This window comes from Nerophis lumbriciformis, linkage group LG06, assembly GCF_033978685.3.
Source record: "Nerophis lumbriciformis linkage group LG06, RoL_Nlum_v2.1, whole genome shotgun sequence".
Classification (NCBI taxonomy): domain Eukaryota; kingdom Metazoa; phylum Chordata; class Actinopteri; order Syngnathiformes; family Syngnathidae; genus Nerophis; species Nerophis lumbriciformis.
Genome location: NC_084553.2, coordinates 35,752,190 through 35,772,836, shown reverse-complemented (window position 1 = coordinate 35,772,836; position 20,647 = coordinate 35,752,190). Strand labels below are relative to the sequence as shown.

The 20,647-nt window shown below is 39.6% G+C and overlaps 1 protein-coding gene across 2 annotated transcripts in view; it reads left to right on the top strand.

Moving 5' to 3' along the window:
- hipk3b (homeodomain interacting protein kinase 3b) overlaps nucleotides 1-20,647 on the top strand; it is a 77,856-nt gene that overhangs the window by 29,282 nt on the left and 27,927 nt on the right. For both annotated transcript variants that reach the window (XM_061964216.1, XM_061964215.1), the window contains exon 2: nucleotides 9,463-10,747. In XM_061964216.1, coding sequence (XP_061820200.1) covers nucleotides 9,465-10,747 — 1,283 coding nt within the window. In that variant the 5' untranslated portion in view covers nucleotides 9,463-9,464. The remainder of the gene's footprint in view (nucleotides 1-9,462; nucleotides 10,748-20,647) is intronic.

Genomic DNA, 20,647 nt, shown 5'->3' with positions numbered 1-20,647 from the left:
TATCAAATCCAGAAAGGTTGTTGTATATGGAAAAAAAACACACAATATTTGGTTTAACAAAAGCTCACTTTTATTTTATAACAATAAAATAAATAAATAAATATTGACTGTTGTTACCCCCCTAAAGAAATACAATGAAATAAATAAATATTGACTGTTGTTACCCAAAGTATATTAAGTGGGATTTTTCCAGAAAAACAAATTTATACAGTAACACCAAAACAACCTGTCTCTGTGATCACTATAGGTGTATAAATAATAATATAGTGTTAAATAAAATCAGTCCCTTGGGCACAAAACTGAAAATAATACAGCTCTCCAAAAAGTGTACTTCTGCTGCTATTGGAACATCCTTCTGTGGTCCATCAGTGTGGCCTCCTCCAGGAATCCGTCCTTGTCCTGGAGGAAAAATGAGGGACAGACGCAGCATAGAATTAGGGGGGAAATTAGCTGAATGTGAAGACTAGGGTGTCTGTTATTAAGTCTTTAGCATTAGTATGTGGAATTAAATGATGGAATGGATTAAGTAATGAAGTTAAACAGCGTACTGATATGATCCACTTTAAGAGGTTGTTCAAATTAATAGTGCTTACAAAGTACAAAGAAGAATTATGAGAAATACTTTCAACCGTATTGAAAATAAGATATTCTTCATCTCAGTATATTAATAATGACTGAATTAATTAATTACATATTACAAAACTGTTGTATATACTAATTCACAGATGTTATGTTATTATAAAAATGTCAGTAAATGATGTATATATTTTTAAACGCTCTGAAGTGGGATAGGGGTAGGATTAAATAAGCTTTACTTCCTACTCCTTTTCGGACATGATGTAAAGTGAAATGATATGAAACTGTGATGTGTTATGCTGTAAGTGTGTTCATATACGAAATAAACTAAAGAAAGAAAGAAAGCACTAGTTTATTAGACAGACCTGCAAACTCTGGAGTGGAGTAGGCTACAAGATACGTTAACGTTATCAGACACATATAAAAAGGCTTACGTTAACGTTACCGTTAGCCACTGACTATGCTTAGGTAACGTTAGTCTAGCTAACATTACAGCAGTCCTGGTTGACATAAGAGGTAAAGTTATTTTAGCCTAATGGCTAAAAGTGAGCAGATATGGAAATTAACCGGCAACAGTTAACGTTAGTTACTCACCAGCACTATCACTGGAATTGGCGCTGCAGGTTGAAGCAGAGGAAGAGGGGTTTGCTTTGTCATCTCTGTCGCTGCTTCTCCACAACACGTTTCTCTAACCTTCCGGTTATGTACGGCCTGAACATGTTTCATAATGCTTGTTGTACTTCCCCCCTTACATGAGAGCAAAGCCTGGCAATAATTGCAGATAGCCGTTTCCTCATCGTATTTTTTTGTAAAATGAAGCCATGCCTTGAGGCGTTTTTTCCGGTCCATTTTTGCTGCTTTCTGTATCTGCCGCCTAATGACTGAGGTATGTCATTTACTGGGACGTGTCACAGGGCATTTCCTGTGGGACGGGATACTTTCCCAGGGATTCGAATAAAGAACCAACTCTTTTTCTTTACTATAGTGGCCTCGATAACGAGAACCGGTTCTCAAAAAGGGATTCGAGTCCATGGAATCGGTTCTTTTCTTATCGAACAACCGGGAGAACCGGTTTCGAACATCATCCCTAATTTACTTAACCTGACATCTGCAGATCAGTGTAAGTGAGGATCTGCAAAGGGGGGGAATCAAAGGTCCCCGTTTTAAGTGTGCTCTTATTTTCTTACTCAGCACCATTTGCTCGTTGTGGACAGGTGTCTAGTGTTTATTCTTTTGGCCGGTTCAATTTTGAGTTGATCTCATTCAAAAGGTCACTAGTGAGTAATTACAAAGCAACTGAAGTTTGTAGAGAAAGCTTCTGCAGCTTTGAAGGATGTAATGCAATGCCATAGTGGAAGCCCCATGGCTGACCAAGGGAGTCTCTAGCTTCTAGTTTATAATAATAGCAGCAGCTGCAATTATTTTACCTTCCCACCAATTGCCATTTTCAGCTCAATATTTGGTGTCCAATGTCTGGTAATTCAAACAGTGTTTTTGTTGAAGTGAGAGGAAAGGAGTTGTTATGGGTTTTGCATCTTGCAGCGCTAGATATTATTCGGCTCTCTGTTTTTTGTTTTTTTAGTGTTCATGCAAGTTTTATGATTCTTGGGTCGAACCTAGGAATACACATGACTATAAACCTATTTGGAATATTGTAAATGTAATATGTTTTTGTTTTTTGCTGTTGTAGGCTACTTGAAGCAATTAGGGCATAGTGAACATACAAATAGTAGAGGTTGGTGTGGGACAATTTTGGATGAAAAACTTATGTGATTTAAGTGAGTTGTGCTTCTCAAGCTTTTAGATGGGCTTTCTTTAGTTTTACCTATAAGGTTATTAATGATTATTATATGATTATTATATTGACTTGTGGAATTTTAGGACAGAACTATGATGGGATTTGTTTCAGGCTGTAGTTTGTCATGTTTTTTAACCGTTAAAGGTCATAACCAACTTCGGTCTACCAAATGTTTAAGTTTTTTGACACTAAGACTAGTACTAGTAAAAAGATAAACTCATTTCACTAAGTGTATTAGTTGACCAAAGTTAATTATTGAGAATGAACCGTCTCAGAATGAAAATACAGTAGGTCATGGTTCAAAGGAAGGAAAACTTTGTCACTGGTCACTAGGGAGGGATATTAAAAGCTGTATTGTACTTATTTGCTTATTAAATGGTTGGCTATTAGATCACTATAATAGGATTAAACGGAATTACGCAGATGCACATTAGGTTCTTCTCAGGCAAACCCTAGAATTGTTGTCTAGTTGTCCTTTTCTCTGATGCTTTATCTCCCCACTGGTTGCCTGGAAACGTGCAGTAGGATGCATTGCAACCACAGAGAAAGGTCAGGAAAACCTTTGCAAAGTTAGTCATCTGTGTGGAGGAGGTGGTATTACAGTGGATTGGTCAGAGTGGCAAAGGTGTTCTTAAGCACAACACTGCAAACTATTTTATTAGCTATAGTGAAATGTATGTTTTCTATGAGCTGGTTAACACAGTCATTGGAGTAGGAGGATTAGAAACAAAGGGAAACAAAGGGTGTGTGCTCACACCATCCTTATATTTTGCCAAAAAACCTTATATCATATAAATCATCTAAAGGTTCTGCGATTACATGATCGTGATCGATAATAGCGATTCATTTAAGATCGATCATAGTGATCAGCTTATCGCATTTTTACCAAAATTTTAAACGTGGCGGAAATGTCTGACAGAAGTTACCCTAGTAGTAAACAGTAGGAAAGCAACAACGCTTGGTGTTATCCTGCACGGAACAATCCGCCTTTTTTGACCGTGATCCTGTGTGGGTCTGTGAAAAGGTGTGTGTTTCTGTACGTTTGCGTGTGTTTTTGTGGAAGTGTTTTTGTCCGTGTATGTGCTCGACATCCCGTTCCACCGTCGCTATAGTCAAGCACGTCACGACGTAACTAATGTTCAATCAGCATTGTGTCTCTTTGCTCTTACACAGCTGGAAGTGCAGCCAGAACAATACAATAAAGAAATATGACTAACACTGGCATAGAAGTTGAAACACAACATCGTAAAGGAGCAGCGCCTTTAGTGGCCTTTAGTGACATACTCTAGTCTCACTGCAGCACACCAGTAATCCTGCACTGAATGCAGACTTGTAGGCACTCACATGTCTTTGTGACTGAACTACTGTATTAGTCCTGACTGGGAGAATAAACACACCTACTAATTTAATCAGAAAAGGGCACTTTTAATTTCTAAATATTTTTTTATCAGACTTTTTGTTTGTGTCTGCATATTAGGGCTGGGCGATATGGCCTTTTATTAATATCTCGATATATTTAGGCCATGTCACGATACACGATATATATCTCGATATTTTGCCTTAGCCTTGAATGAACACTTGATGCATATAATCACAGCAGTATGATGATTCTATGTGTCTTACATTAAAACATTGTTGTTCATACTGCATTAATATATGCTCATTTTAAACTTTCATGCAGAGAGGGAAATCACAACTAAGTTAATTTACTAAAACTGTATTTATTAAACAGTTATTAAGCAGTGGCACAACCATTCATGTAATTTCAAAACAGAAAGTGCAAGATTGTCAGACATTTTAAAACAAGCTATTAGTGAACTTTTGTGCATGATGTCACTAAGATGACATATCAAAACACTAAATTAAAGTGCACTTTTTGTACAGAACGCCACAACAATATTTTAAAACAAATAAAGTGCACTTTTGTGCATGATGTAACACAAGATGTTTCAAAAACTGTAAAATAAAAATGAGCTGCATTATAGGAAATCAAATAGTGTATGTCCATCGCTATGTGGCAGGTTCCTGCGGACGTTATCTCCTGTTTTTGACTATTGTTTTCATACGGTGTTGATGTGGGAATGGAGGACGCCAGGCTCAATTGGGTCAGTGCTGGTTGATTTGGCATTTTGTTGTTATGGCACCGGCTGGAAATGTTGACATGCTGAGTTTCAAGCACTCTTCATTCTCTAGCGGGTGACTTTTCAAATAATGGTACAAATTAGTAGTGCTGCTACTTTTTGTAGCAACGCTTTTGCCGCATACTTGACATATTACGGTTGTCTGTTCAACATCTTTCCGCTTGAAGCCAAACCACCGCTAGACGATGGACCCCCTGATGTTTTTCTTGGAATTAATTTTTCTTCCTCCATTTTTTTACCAGATTTGCACCTTCTCTCTCTCGTATTACCACTCGCACCGCTCCGCTAGCCTTACCCGCCACAGCTAACTTTACCCATGCTGCTACCTCTCTGCTCGGCGAGGGCGTATGACGTTGCACGCGCGACAGTTTGTGACGTATGTAAGAAGGTGCGCTTGTTTTATGTCTCTGTGAGAAGGAGAGACAAGAAAGAGCGAGAAAAGCCTGCAGTGTAATGCCCGCAGCTAAAAGCAACTGCGTGAGAACGTATACTCGAATACTCACGATATAGTCATTTTCTACATCGCACAGAGACAAACGCGCAATATATCGAGTATATTCGATATATCGCCCAGCCCTACTGCATATATTCCCTTTCTCTGAACTAAATCAACTTTGAGTTTGTGGATAAATAAACATTTTGCTCCTAAAATAATCATAAAACTTGTTTTACAGTATGTGTTGGTACACATTATTTTACAGTACCTCAAATTCAAACTGCACTTTAATGTACTTTTATTAAATGTAAGCTACTAGGGGTGTCAAAAAAGATTTTCGAATGAGTCGCCATTCCTACTTGTAACAATTCTTAAAAAACTGTTTTTTTGTCTGTCCTGTCCAGACACTCAGGCAAATTATATTGTTGCTGTAGATGCCCATATCTGCTGTACATATTTACTTTAGAAAAGAGAAGTGTGGGATAATTCTGTTGTTGCCTTGTTTGTATTTGAGTTGATTAAATGTTTTTGGTAGAATTTTATTAAACAAAACCAGTTTTCTTTTAAGTAATATAAAAATGTATCAGAGCTGTTATCTATTTTATGGAAGAATCTAGTTAATCATAGAACTGGCACCCAAAGTTAATAAAAAAAGTATTGATTTTAAATTGAGAATCATTTTGAATCGAGAATCAATTCTGAATTGACTCTTTACCCCAAAAATCGAATCGAATCATGTGGTGCCCCAAGATTCATAGCCCTATAAACTACTGTCGTTGGGTTTTAAAAAAACTCTATAATCTGGGTCACCGCTTGCTGTTTGCCAAAGCACTGGTGAGAAGCACTGATGTATACAGGTAATCAAAGAATACAAATATTTTACCATTTGAAATTGTTGTTTCGTAAATTCGTGGGATCACACTCCTCAGCCTTCCCGGTAAGGTTTATTCAGGTGTACTGGAGAGGAGGCTACGCCGGATAGTCGAACCTCGGATTCAGGAGGAACAGGGCAGTTTTCGTCCTGGTCGTGGAACTGTGGACCAGCTCTATACTCTCAGCAGGGTCTTTGAGGGTGCATGGGAGTTTGCCCAACCAGTCTACATGTGCTTTGTGGACTTGGAGAAGGCATTCAACCGTGTCCCTCGGGAAGTCCTGTGGAGAGTGCTCAGAGAGTATGGGGTATCGGACTGTCTGATTGTGGCAGTCCGCTCCCTGTACGATCAGTGTCAGAGCTTGGTCCGCATTGCCGGCAGTAAGTCGGACACGTTTCCAGTGAGGGTTGGACTCCGCCAAGGCTGCCCTTTGTCACCGATTCTGTTCATAACTTTTATGGACAGATTTCTAGGCGCAGTCAGGGCATTGAGGGGATTCGGTTTGGTGGCTTCAGGATTAGGTCTCTGCTTTTTGCAGATGATGTGGTCCTGATGGCTTCATCTGGCCAGGATCTTCGGCTCTCACTGGATCGGTTCGCAGCCGAGTGTGAAGCGACTGGGATGAGAATCAGCACCTCCAAGTCCGAGTCCATGGTTCTCGCCCGGAAAAGGGTGGAGTGCCATCTCCGGGTTGGGGAGGAGACCCTGCCCCAAGTGGAGGAGTTCAAGTACCTCGGAGTCTTGTTCACGAGTGAGGGAAGAGTGGATCGTGAGATTGACAGGCGGATCGGTGCGGCGTATTCAGTAATGCGGACGCTGTATCGATCCGTTGTGGTGAAGAAGGAGCTGAGCCGGAAGACAAAGCTCTCAATTTACCGGTCGATCTACGTTCCCATCTTCACCTATGGTCATGAGCTTTGGGTTATGACCAAAAGGACAAGATCAGGGGTACAAGCGGCCGAAATGAGTTTCCTCCGGCGGGTGGCGGGGCTCTCCCTTATAGATAGGGTGAGAAGCTCTACCATCCGGGAGGAGCTCAAAGTAAAGCCGCTACTCCTCCACATCGAGAGGAGCCAGATGAGGTGGTTCGGGCATCTGGTCGGGATGCCACCCGAACGCCTCCCTAGGGAGGTGTTTAGGGCACGTCCGACCGGTAAGAGGCCACGGGGAAGACCCAGGACACGCTGGGAAGACTATGTCTACCAGCTGGCCTGGGAACGCCTCGGGATCCCTCGGGAAGAGAAGTCTGGGCTTCCCTGCTTAGGCTGCTGCCCCCGCGACCCGACCTCGTATAAGCGGAAGAAGATGGATGGATGGATGGATGGATGGATGGATGGATGTTTAGTAAATGTTCACTTGAAAGAAAAGTCTTAAAGTATTCAGTACACCAATGGCACTTTGTTTACTGCAGAATGTTAGTGATGACAAGCAAAAAAACAAAATACCTTCGAGAGGAAAACAAGTTGTTCTCGTTATCCCCACAAAACATACCAAAAAAGAAGCAGAACCGTGGCCCTTAAACCAGGTGCGGAGCAGAGCGTGGGTTACTTGTGCCGTTGCACCTCTAGTAAGCACAAAATGACAGTTGTCAGCTGTTAGCATATATTACATTGATCAAACATGGCGGAAATGTCTTTGACAATATACTGCGGTAGTAAATAGTAGGGATGCAACAATACTCACTATATTCCTGCATGGACAATCTGCCTTTAATTTAAAAAAAAAAAAAAGTCATAATAATTGAGTTCGTATGATATGAAAAAAATTAATTGTGATAATTTTTTTTTGCCATATCGCCCAGCCCTAAACCGTATACCTATATGTAAAGACACATCTTTGTGTTTTTATTCTTTATTAGTATCAACATGTTATATTTTTAATGTTACTTTACGCTATATGGCTCTATTTTTCATGTTTTTTTGTTTTATTTATTTCTACGATGTGCCCATAAAAAAGCTGCTTTCTACAAATAGCCCTTTGGCCACTTTTTTTTTTAAACCACTGGTTTACGTATTGCACGATTTAAAGTGTTCTTCCTTGCACTTTGTACTACTGAGAAAGTTTGGGTTGTGTGCTTCTGGAGGTTTTCTGCACGCCTTGCACATTAACTGTAACCTGACTCTCATCAGACCCTTGTAGTGGAGGGTTAGGGTTAACCCTAACCCTAACCCATGTGTGGAGCTCAGCGAACTACAAGGATCTGGCGAGAGTCAGGTTGCATTAACTGTAGTTAGTGCATACCTTTCTTGGCGGCTGGCTTTGGGGCTGCTTATTTGGGTGCACAGTCGTCTTCGTAGGCTTTCAAAACACGGACATAGTGATGCTGGCTTTCAGGTGGCTGATGAGGTTTGATGTGTTGAAGGTTGAGGTTTTTTGCTGAAATGTTTGCAGAACGTTTGGCGCAAAAAGCACGCTAAATTTGTGATTGATTGGCTTACCCTAACCCACCCACAGCACAGTATGGGTAATCTTGCCAGTAGAAATGATTAAAAAGAAAAAATTAAAATAGAATAAAAAAAGATTATTTGTACATTTTTCACCGTTATCAGACTTGGTATAATGTCATAATTCCTCATATTATCTATTCGATATTTATCCTGCACCCTTCTTGCATACTTTTACTTATAAAACACAGCTCCCTTATCGTAGTTCTTATTATCTGGCAAAACAGATGCGCATGAAATGTGTTGAGAAACGTAGTTACGATGCATGCCACCACAGTTCCATTATAATTTGTTTATCAGCAAGGGCTAACTGGAAGAGCCAAAATATGCATTTTGGACGCAGCAAATTGAATCTGTGGCCACAAATAAATGAATAAATGGCAAATGTCTATGGAGAGCGCTCTCGCAGGAAGGAGAAGCCTACGATCGCTTGGAGGCACGAGACATAATGAAGACAAAAATGTATTTGACAATGTTATTTATTTTTTATTTTTCCTCATAATTCATTAATCTGATCTCGATTTAAAATCGATTACTCGTACAGCCCTACTATCAGTATGAGACACAACCTACATTGTTAGCAATGCTATCAAGGTCTGCTTATTGTACATAGAGGCAGCCTTTAATGTTTTTTTCCCATCTCTTGTTACGAAACCAAATAAATTTGTAATATTCACGATGACTGTTGAGTTTTGTGTTTGGTTAGATTTTTAAGTTCCACAAACACTGAAACAGTAGAACAATTTGGAACCCTAATCAGTATGAGCAGTTTATTGTAATTGTGCAGATGTTTGTGTCGGTTCCTGAGAAAGAAGTAAAACACACTGAAATCATCTCTTTTATCTGTTTTTATGAAATGTGATGGTATTTTCTGATTAATATACTACAGGTCTCTAACTGCTCAGACTGTTCACGTTTGCGTTGAAAGGATAATTATTCATTGTCATACTACAACTTTTTCTCGTGAAATAAATGCTAATGTTTTAGATTATATACCAAGGATTTAAATATTGACTCCCAGTTAGGTGCAATGTTCTTGTGTTCAGACAAGGTTGTTTGTGTAAAATATGTTTCTTACTTGTTGACAACTCTTACACAAAAAACTGTCTGAACAGAGGAAGATTGCACCTATCTATTTGAGAAGACATGATGAACGCAATCGATATAATGACAAGTCTTTGCTTCTTTCTTGCAGGTATGGCCTCACAAGTCTTGGTTTACCCACCACACATTTATCAAACCCAGACAAGTGCCTTTTGTAGTGTGAAGAAACTCAAAGTTGAGCCCAGCAGCTGTGTGTGCCATGAGAGGGCACATCCGCCGACTTATCTGAACAGACGAAACCTTGGCATTGTCCACCCAGCAAAAGCCCGCTCGTTCTTGTGCCAAGACCTGACGACGGGCGGGAAAGCAGGGCCAGAGTACCCTGTGAAGACTGTGGTGGTGCGCGGTGTCCAAAGACAACAGCCCGGGAAAAGGGGTGGAGGTTTGGGTCCAGCTGCTGTCCGGCAGCGGCAGGAAGCAGGGGTTGTCCACAAGCAGGACAAGGAGCAGCAACAGCAGGCAGACACAGCAAGTGGGAGCAGCAGTGGAGCAGCAGGAGCAGGAGGAGGGGGAAGGGGAGAGGGCTGCAGTGGAGGAGGTGAGGGAGGTGGAGAAAAGAAGGAAGAGGGTGACACAGAGGCAGACGGTGAAGGTTTGAACTCGGCTGACAGCTCCCAGCGATGTGGACAGAAACGTAAAAGTGAGGAGCTGGATAACCGAGGGAGCACCATGCAGATTGTGGAGGAACTGTCAATGTTGCCCGCCATGTTGCAAACAGCGAATGTAGGAAACGCAGCAACGACTGCACCTGCGACCGTGAGGGCAGGAGGGGGGCCTTCCAAACAGGCTGCAGCAGGGGCAGCGAGAGCATGTGATGGGGACTATCAGGTAGTACAGCATGAGGTTCTTTGCTCCCTGAAGAATACTTACGAAGTGCTGGGTTTCTTGGGACGTGGCACATTCGGCCAGGTTGTAAAGTGCTGGAAAAGAGGCACGGGCGAGGTTGTGGCCATCAAGATCCTGAAGAACCATCCTTCATACGCACGACAGGGTCAAATAGAAGTAGGCATCCTCGCACGTCTGAGCGGGGAGAACGCAGATGAGCACAACCTGGTGCGAGCCTTTGAATGCTTCCAACACCGCAGCCACACCTGTTTGGTGTTTGAGATGCTCGAGCAGAACCTGTATGATTTTCTGAAGCAGAACAAGTTCAGCCCACTGCCATTGAAAGTAATCAGACCCGTGCTACAGCAGGTGGCCACAGCTCTGAAAAAGCTGAAGGGGATGGGTCTCATTCATGCAGACCTAAAACCTGAGAACATTATGCTTGTGGATCCAGTGAGGCAACCCTACAGGGTGAAGGTGATAGACTTTGGCTCAGCCAGCCATGTGTCCAAAGCGGTCTGCTCCACGTACCTCCAGTCTCGGTACTATAGGTGAGTACAAATCAGTAAACAATTCATTTTAATGCAGCTGCAGCCAGTATCGTTTGGTGGTAAAACTGTTGGGTTAAAAATGTCCTTCCTCAAGCAAAACAAGGAAATGTCTCCCATGCTGCACAACATCCTGCCAGGGAAGGAGCTGCATACCACTTGCACTTAGAAAAAAAAAACTTCACTGTGTTTATTGGGGCACATTTTTCAGACCCTATAGCCTGGGAAAGAAATTCTGTTATGTAATTGGAAGGGATTTAATCTTTGCATTTTGGTTTCATCCTTTAATTACCAAAATGATTTATGGATATTATTTTGTAGAAATGTATGCAATCGTTAATTTAACATTGTTTGGTTACCAGCCTTGGCGTCACTGTAGACAGCAATTTTAAACTTGACAAACAAGTCAATGGCGTTTTAAAAATCGTGTTTTTATCATCTTCGTCTTTTAGCAAAAGTAAAAACGTTTTTATCTTTTAACCTTTTTGAACAAGTCGTGCATGCTTTTATTTCAAGTCGCCTGGACTACTGCAATGCACTTTATGCTGGCATTAGCCAAAAAGCTCTCTCCTGTTTGCAGTTAGTCCAGAACGCGGGGTCAGGAAACGCAAGCATATAACCCCAATTCTTGAGAGTTTGCACTGGCTCTCTGTTCATTTTAGAATTGATTTTAAAACCTTGCTGTTTGCTTTTAAAGCTTTACATGGACTGGCACCTCATTATATCTCGGACCTCATCCAAATTTACACTCCTGCGCGCGCTTTGAGGTCCGAGAGCCAGCTCCAGCTCGTGGTGCCCAAGACGAGACTTAAAACCAGGGGAGACAGGGCCTTCTCTGTGGTCGGCCCTAAGCTCTGGAACACTCTGCCCCTCCATGTTCGAACTGCTCCCACAGTGGAGTCTTTTAAGTCTCGTCTTGAGACCCACTTTTATTCTTTGGCTTTTAACACTACGTGAGTTGTGTGGTCCTCTGTGTTTTTTAAATTTTGATTTCTATTTCTTGTTTTAATTGGTTTTACCCTTTGAAATCGTTTTTAATCATATTTATTTTTATATTGTTTTTATATTGGTTTTATATTCATTTTTTATTTTTTTTTATTCAGTCATTGGTGGAGCTAAGGATAATATTTGAATATTGCTTTTAATATTGTTGTGCAGCACTTTGGAAACATTTCTGTTGTTTAAATGTACATTACAAATAAAGTGGAAGTGGAAGTTACTTACACGAATTACCACATACATCATACATACATCATTATATTGTGTTATATGTTGTTATTAGCGCTGCAATCTTTTTAATTTGGGATGTGACTTCACATTCCACCCCCTTTCAACAACTGTAGGTGTTTGCATTGGAAATGTCTTGTTTGTTCCCCCAAGACCTTGCAGGAACCTAAAATACCAACTAAATGTGCAAAGTCCATACTTATTAATATTTTTGGTTCGCTTTTGTGTGTTTGCACTAAGACAACAGCTATTGATTACTTTAATAATTGAGTTCCCTATCGATTAGTTTGTTCGATTAATTGAGTAATCTGATAAAACACATTTAAAAACCTGAATTTGTATTTTAGGTAAAATAATTGAAATAACCAATCATTTGTGTACTTACCATAACCTTTATTCTTTTTTTTCAGTAAAATTCACATGATCAACATTGAAATTGCACTTTTAACATGTGCGTATTAATGAAAAAAAAAAAAACTCTCTGCCGCTCGCTGCAACACAGATTACAGCACACACTGCAGCTTTTGTGCAGAAACTATGTTAGCATTTTTAAAGTTTCGGGTTCCGAGCCCTCCTCACAGTCTGGATTTTATTTTCTACGAACGATTAATCAAAGCAACAATATATAAATGGAAGATTTTTTCTAATCAAATTAGTCGCTTTAACTGATTTATCATCGCAGCCCTAGTTTGTACTGACACCATTGGCACCAAACAAAATAAAAACAGTACAATTTACCACTGAACCTTGTTAATGTTATTACTTGGGAAGCAGGAAAACACCAGAGGAAATTAGCCTTGCCTAAATACTCTTCTCTAAACGGCTGCATTGCATAAGTAATACATTATGCATTGCAGTAGAATGTTTGTTAGAACTGAAAGATTCCTGGAAAGTAAGGCTTGTATATTTCATAAGGTTGTAGTGCATTGTGTTTTTGAGGAAACAAGGCTACACACCACTACAAAATTGTTTGATGTAATTAATACAGTATGTTACTAATCTTCACTGGAAGACCACTTATGCTGTATAAAAAGACCAGTATACACTGAAAAACGGCCCTCTTTTCCATGCAAGTGATATAACAATGATTTCACCTTTCTTTTCTCATACATGAGTGACTGCCATCATGAAGGAGGTCGTGCTGACTTGTTTACAATAAGGGCTTTAGCGCTGCCTTTAAATATTTTTCACTTTTTTGCACAACGAACAAGTGAAACATACTCTAGGAAGGAAAGTAAATTAAGACATGTAAAAAGTTGCTGATACACACCACACAATAGCATTTAATTACATACTGTATATCACATCCTAATCCTATCCTAATCATGTTGTAACCAGAAAACACAATAATTGAAAACTGGCCTTAAAGTGACCAGGAAAAGTTGTGCCCTGTAGTCAAAAAGATTAAGAACCTTGTTCTAGGCAACCGTAGACAAAATTTCACAGAGACACTCTAAACTATGGGTGTCAAACTCATTTTATTCCCACACGGGCCAGATTGGTAAAATCATGGCATTGAAACTTAAAAATAAAGACAACTTCAGATTGTTTTTTTTGTCTTACTTTGGCCCAAAATTAAAAAAAATCACAAATAATCCTCTTGGCAAAACACTTCTAGTTAGTTAAAAAATCTGAGGGAAAAATGTATACAATTTCAAAAACACCATGAAGAACATAATGAATTTAGACTTAATCTCAGTGTATCTACAAAGAAATTGAACTTTAAGCATTTCCTGTTTAGTATCCTCATGTTAGCAGTTCACCATTAAAGACGTTTGGAAAAGCAATAAGTGTTTCCTCAAACCACCGCATTGGTGAAATTTGCAACTGCCGCAGCACATTAAAGTTAAAGTTAAAAGTTAAAGTACCAATGATTGTCACACACACACTAGGTGTGGCGAAATTATTCTCTGCATTTGACCCATCACCCTTGATCACCCCCTGGGAGGTGAGGGGAGCAGTGGGCAGCAGCGGTGGCCGCGCCCGGGAATCATTTTTGGTGATTTAACCCCCAATTCCAACCCTTGATACTGAGTGCCAAGCAGGGAGGTAATGGGTCCCATTTTTATAGTCTTTGGTATGACTCGGCCGGGGTTTGAACCCACAACCTACCGATCTCAGGGCGGACACTCTAACCACTAGGCCACTGAGTAGGTAATTTATCTTCATTCAAATGTTACCATTATAATATAAACAAAAACTATTATCAAAATGACACCATAGCCAAAATCAGGTAAACATTACTACAAACTTAACCAATGAGAACATAGTAGATTATAGCATAACATAAAATAGAACAAACACTACAAATGTTGAAACACACATTTTTACAATGGAGTTCAGGGTGCGCATCGTGCATTTATCCATTTGCAAGCGCTGCATGGAACTCTTAACTAAAAAGATGATGGTGAAGTTGACTTAAGTCTTTGCATCTTACCATTTTGTTGAGTGGATGATTTACAATGAAAGACGGTATTGAGCATTGATACTGCTGCCATCTGCTGCCAGCCACAACAGGAGCAGCTGATTGCTTGCACCCGCGCTGACAAGTCATCTTTAAACACTGTCATGTGTGACATGGGTTACATTTGAATTGCTATTGCGACATCCAGTAGACACATTTATAACAGCAGTTTCTTTCATTAAAAAAAATGCAGCTCATTTTTATATTTAGCAAACAGATCTTGCGGGCCGGATTAAGCCTGTGATACGGCCCGTGGGCAGTACGTTTGCCCCCCCATTCCATTGACTGTGTCTACAGTCTGAGCAGGAATTCACATTAAAACCTGGTTGAAAAATACTTGCCAATGACAGTTATGACTTTTTGTTGTTTGAGGAAGTTGCTGAAAATAGAATAGATTGTATTTAGCTGTACTTTTGTAGGGCAGGAAGTGAAGAGAGCAGCTGCTTGTCATCTCTGTCATCCCAGAGCTTTAGCGACACCATTCCTATCAATATGTTGCTCTATTTTCATATGTTTAGTAACAGAAATAAAGTTGGCTACAATTAAGAAAATATATTTTCTAGCTCATGTTTCGCCTGTCCCTCATGAATTCATCATTTACTGAGGGGAAGCCTGACTTTTTATGTAAAATTTGGTACATTTTGTATCTCATTGCTTTGTTTTTTACTTACACTATAGTAAAATAAATATGGCCTATTATTGTATGTTTATTTACACGGTATCAATGTAGAAACATACTCCATCACTCATCCATATGCCTTTAGCCTGATTTGTATAAACTACCCCGGACTGTGAACTAAAGGTTCCAACAACTTAAAGTTCCTGAACTTTTGGTGGAAAAGGCCTAAAATAATTTAGAAAAGTCTCCAGATTAAATTGAAATATCAGAATAAAACTTGAAAAATGCTGTGGTTGTTATGTTTATTTACATGGTATCAATGTAGAAACATTCTCCATCACTCATCCATATGCCTTTAGCCTGTTTTGTATAAACTACCCCGGACTGTGAACTAAAGGTTCCAACAACTTAAAGTTCCTGAACTTTTGGTGGAAAAGGCCTAAAATAATTTAGAAAAGTCTCCAGATTAAATTGGAATATCAGAATAGAACTTGAAAAATGCTGTGGTTGTAATTTTATATTTCAAAATTGCTGATTTGCTAAGGCAGCACGGTGGAAGAAGGGTTAGTGCGTCTGCCTCACAATACGAAGGTCCTGAGTAGTCGTGAGTTCAATCCCAGCCTCGGGATCTTTCTGTGTGGAGTTTGCATGTTCTCCCCGTGACTGCGTGGGTTCCCTCCGGGTACTCCGGCTTCCTCCCACCTTCAAAGGCATGCACCTGGGGATAGGTTGATTGGCAACACTAAATTGGCCCTAGTGTGTGAATGTGAGTGTGAATGTTGTCTATCTGTGTTGGCCCTGTGATGATGTGGCGACTTGTCCAGGGTGTACCCCGCCTTCTGCCCGATTGTAGCTGAGATAGGCTCCAGCGCCCCCCTCGACCGCGAAGGGAATCAGCGGTAGAAAATGGATGGATGGATGGATGATTTGCTAATTTTCTGTCAATCAAAAAGGGATTCAGCTTCAGACAGGTCATCAAATCATTATGCAGAAGCCCAGTGTCCAGGCCTGCCGAGGCCAGCCCAATGCTCCATAGACTTCCGGAGACACAGAGTGTCTGATAAGCAAGACAAAACTGGGCATTTATCTAAAGTCTGTATAGTTTACCTGGATTGGAACAACCCAGTCTATGCTTCCCCATTGAGGTATTTGGATGAACATACTGTGGCACTGCAGGAAGGAATGAGAAGAAAGTCGTGACCCGTGATAAGTAGCTTATTTTCAACAAAAGTTGAACGTGTTCCAACCCATATTTCGTCAATGAAATGTAAACACAACAGTACATATTTGATAGTCATTGTGTTGACAGTTTAGGTTGAAGCCATACTTTCCTTGCACCCTTCAAACGCCAGATAGTCATTGTTTTGACAGTTTAGGAGAAGCCGAACTCCCCTTGCACCCTTCAATCGCCATTGCCCTATACTATGTACGTTGTTCCTGGAATCAAAACACAAACTTTGCCTGCTTTGTAGATGCCTCGCACAGAGCATTCTTTGAGGGAGCAGTAAGTTTAAGGATTGCTTAAAAGAGCTCATGATTCTAAAGATGATGAAGCAGTCAGAAGAAAATACAAAAACAGCTTGACATAACAGTACGTTTTTTAGTCATCTGTTCTAATTCCAACATACAATGTTAGATATATGTATTTTGTAAGCATCTAAGCTAATAGATGCAATGTTTATGCTACACTCAACATCTTGCGCATTTTACATACATTTCAGGAGTCGGACTCACCTTTGGGAATTTGCAGAGTTGGATTCCAGAAGCCACTTGGTTTGAGCTCATAATTTAGAACTCAGGTTTGTAGAGGAAAATTGGGGAAGTCAAACCCGTGTTAAAAATTATATTGTTGAAATAGAATATGGACAGTGACATTCGATTGTTTGAAACGAGTTTCCATGCAATCATATGATCAGTCACAACAGTTGTTTGTGTTTTTTGGCAGTCAAAGCCATTTTAACAGGCATAGCAGTTAAATTCCATTATACTTTTAAAAATGTTAGGCAACATTCTTGCTTTACTATGAAACCTGAATTATCATTAATACCATATTAAGCAGACAATGTATTTCACAATAAATGCCTATGTTTCTCTTTCATGACTAGGTTGGTAGCTTAAAGAGCGAACTGCATTTTGCCTATTATTCACAATCCTTATGTGAGACAATAACTTTTTGTATGCATTCTAACTTGTAAAAAACGCTAGCAAAAGTCAGCTAACAATGGAGGTAATGGGAGTCATTACAACATTGGGTCTATTGCGCTCATATAGCGTTTAAAAAACATTAAAAGACCTCCATCCAGTTTTTATATACATGCTGTAAGTATATATGTAATGTAGTAACAAGCACATTAATTATAAAATGTGATATTTACGTGTTTTGGTCATTTTAGTCATACGGCAGCACATACATTGCACAGATGCATCACAGCATTTGCTATTTCCTTCAACAACAACAACAACACTACTACTCATGGCAGACTTAATGAGAGCCAACTAAATAATAAATGCAAACTACGAACATAATTAAACAATCACTTGGATGCCGCCGAATGGGATGTTCATATCTTCCCATTTTGATGAAAAATTAATACTCACGCAGGTAAAAAAAATAATAAAAAAAACAAGTGTCTTTTTGTATCTTTTCTTGCCATTTTTCAGTCAAATTAGAACGTTAAAGTTGACCATCTTCTCGTTATATGTCCACAACCTTCTACTATACAGGTGAGAGGCCATATGTATAATATAGAATTAACTTTTACCAACTCAGATGAGACGCAGCAGGTCACCAGCTCAGTATGTCAATAAAGCTGCAAAAAAGTAGTTTCTTGGCGTTAGTGCTTATAATTGCAATATTGCTCATACTTGGTTAATATTTGGTCACAAGATGGATGGATGGAGATGTAAATGGAGGGCTTTATGGCTGAAATAGTGTGCTCCCATTACTTGTCATATATTATAAGTTAGATTGCATAAAGAAAAGAAAAAAACATGTTTGTATTTTACATAGAATTTGTGAATGATACGCAAAAAAAAGGCAGTTCCCCTTTAACAAACAGTGCAAATGTAATAATATAAAAAGTGGAAATTGCATAGATCAGCTTCGCATTCAAAAGGGAATTGTTTCACAAATTGGGTTGAGTTTTTTTTTTTTCTTGCCCTGATGTGGGATCTGAGCCGAGGATGTCGTTGTGGCTTGTGCAGCCCTTTGAGACACTCGTGATTTAGGGCTATATAAGTAAACTTTGATTGATTGATAAATGAATGGCTCCAGAACAAAACATGGCTAAAGAATAGTTCGGAGTTAGCCCTATCATGACTTCATTCATATTGCCGACAACCACAAATACAGGTTTTGCTAAGGACGAAAAAACTGTGTTCGTATAGTTTAATGTAACTATCAGATACATCATATAATAAATGTAAAATATGATCAATAGTTAAACCAACTGAACACTAATTAAACTAACAGTGTATACAAAGGAAATCAACTGTGAACAGACTATGAAAACATTTTACAGAAAAGGAGCCTTCCAACTGGTCAAAGTCAAACTCAGGCATGTGAAATAAAAAAAACAACACGTTTTTAAATATTTATTTTTATTTATAAAAAGATAAATATCAATGAAAATATGATCTACACAAAATGTTTTGAACGGTTGCTTGAGTGGCAGGGGAGATGATCAGGAGCACCGCAGCAAGCTCGCTAGTTAACAGTCTAGCGATCTTACTTGTTGTTGCCTCCGTTGGCTCTCCGAGCCACAACGTTGACGGCTGTCTGCTTTGCTGCTAATCATATTTGGATGATTACAATCCGAACACTGTTGGTTCCAAACCATTTGTAGTACTTGAGTATTTATTAGTAGCCAGCAAAAAGGTATATTTTTTACGTAAACAGAGGTCACAACACTGGAAGTAATGACCCGAGGGGCGCAGCTACAGGATAAGAGTTGCCTAATGGGAAACATTTTACATGTTACATTAGATTTTAAATGATAATAATGTTAGTAAAGTATCTTCTAAAAAAACCTAAAAATTCTGTGGTACATTACATGTGACATGTAAGGGTAAAAAAGACAGCCAAATAGATTGGTAGATGAGAATAAATCTAAATGTAAAATATATTGTAGTCTAGAAATGCACCCAATTGCAGGAGATGTAGTCTGGATTTTCAAAATGTTCTGCTGAGGTTTGCGTAGCAGCACTTTGTGCTGATAGAAATATTGCTCTATTTTTCCTCTGTTTTCCTCTTTTTTTTTCTCAAAGGGTGCTCACATCCCTGCTAACTACTAATGAACCAGAATGGCAGTCAGTGGAGTGCAAACTTTTGCCACGTTTACACATTCTTCATTTGGATTAGCAGTTTAGCATCAAAGTCTACTCCTCACAAATACCGCCTCCTGCATATTACATACGCCTAAAGCTTCTCATTAATATTTATAAATTATTCACTTAAAAATTACAGAAAATGTCAGCAATGCACTAGAAAATACCAAGATGCAGTTTTAAGACATGCTCGCACTCGGCAATTTGTACCATGTCTCAATTTGCTTGATAACCAAAATACGGATTGTTTGTATAATGTGAGCACTTGGTGATGTGCTCAAGTATGGTTTGAAGTAGTGGGTTTCATCAGTGTATTTGATCCTGCATGGGCACTCAACCTGGAAGTGTTGTATATTGTGATCTTTTATCGCCAGCTATCCACCTTGCATCATTAACGTAACAAAAATCACTGAGAACAATAGTCGATAGTCTTGTTTACACACAAGCACATGGAAACTTGTAGTGTAATTCAGGTAGTCATTCTTTCTGCCAGTTATTAATGATAACTGTTGAGCATGAGTCAAAAAGTTGCACATTCTGCAGGGTCAAGCCAATATGAAATGGATTCCCTCTTTGCTCATGTCCCACCTTTTGTTAAGTGTATTTCTAATGCTGTTAACAATCAAAATTAGAAAGACATGAACCCCCTGTAGTGGATTTGTCTAGACAAACAGGAGATTGGAGAACATAAAATTGACAGACTCAGCAAATCTGAGTGCACAAAATGGTCCCAATGGAACACGAAGTTCCGCATATAATGTGGTATACATGCACCGGTTCTTTTGAGGTGAATGGGTCCATTATCTTTCCATTCAAAAGCCAAGGACTCTAGAGGGAAAACACAGCCCATCTGAACTAGGACAAAAACCTTTCTTTAACTTTGGCTCCATGTCAGCACATTAAGAGGTTTACATTGGCCACACACGCCCTAAGGCCTGTACCCTTAATCCAAAGCCTCAGCAGATCAGAGCGCAACTGCTGCTTGTGTTCCACTTAATAATGCAGAATGACCTGAGTTTGTGCATATGTTTGGAATTGCACTTCATGGAAGTGTTGGGCAGTAAAGTCTCCTGCTTCTATCATGGGATCTCATGTTGCTACGTTGTCTTAGTGGGAGCCTATGTAAACTTGTGTGTGTCCCAAAATAGTGTATTTATCAGAACAAGCTGTGTGAAGGCCCACGTAAGCGCAAAACAACAATAGCCCTCCATTATGTGTTGCCACCCTTATTTGCTGTTATTATTACATGTCAGTCCTCCCTGATAGG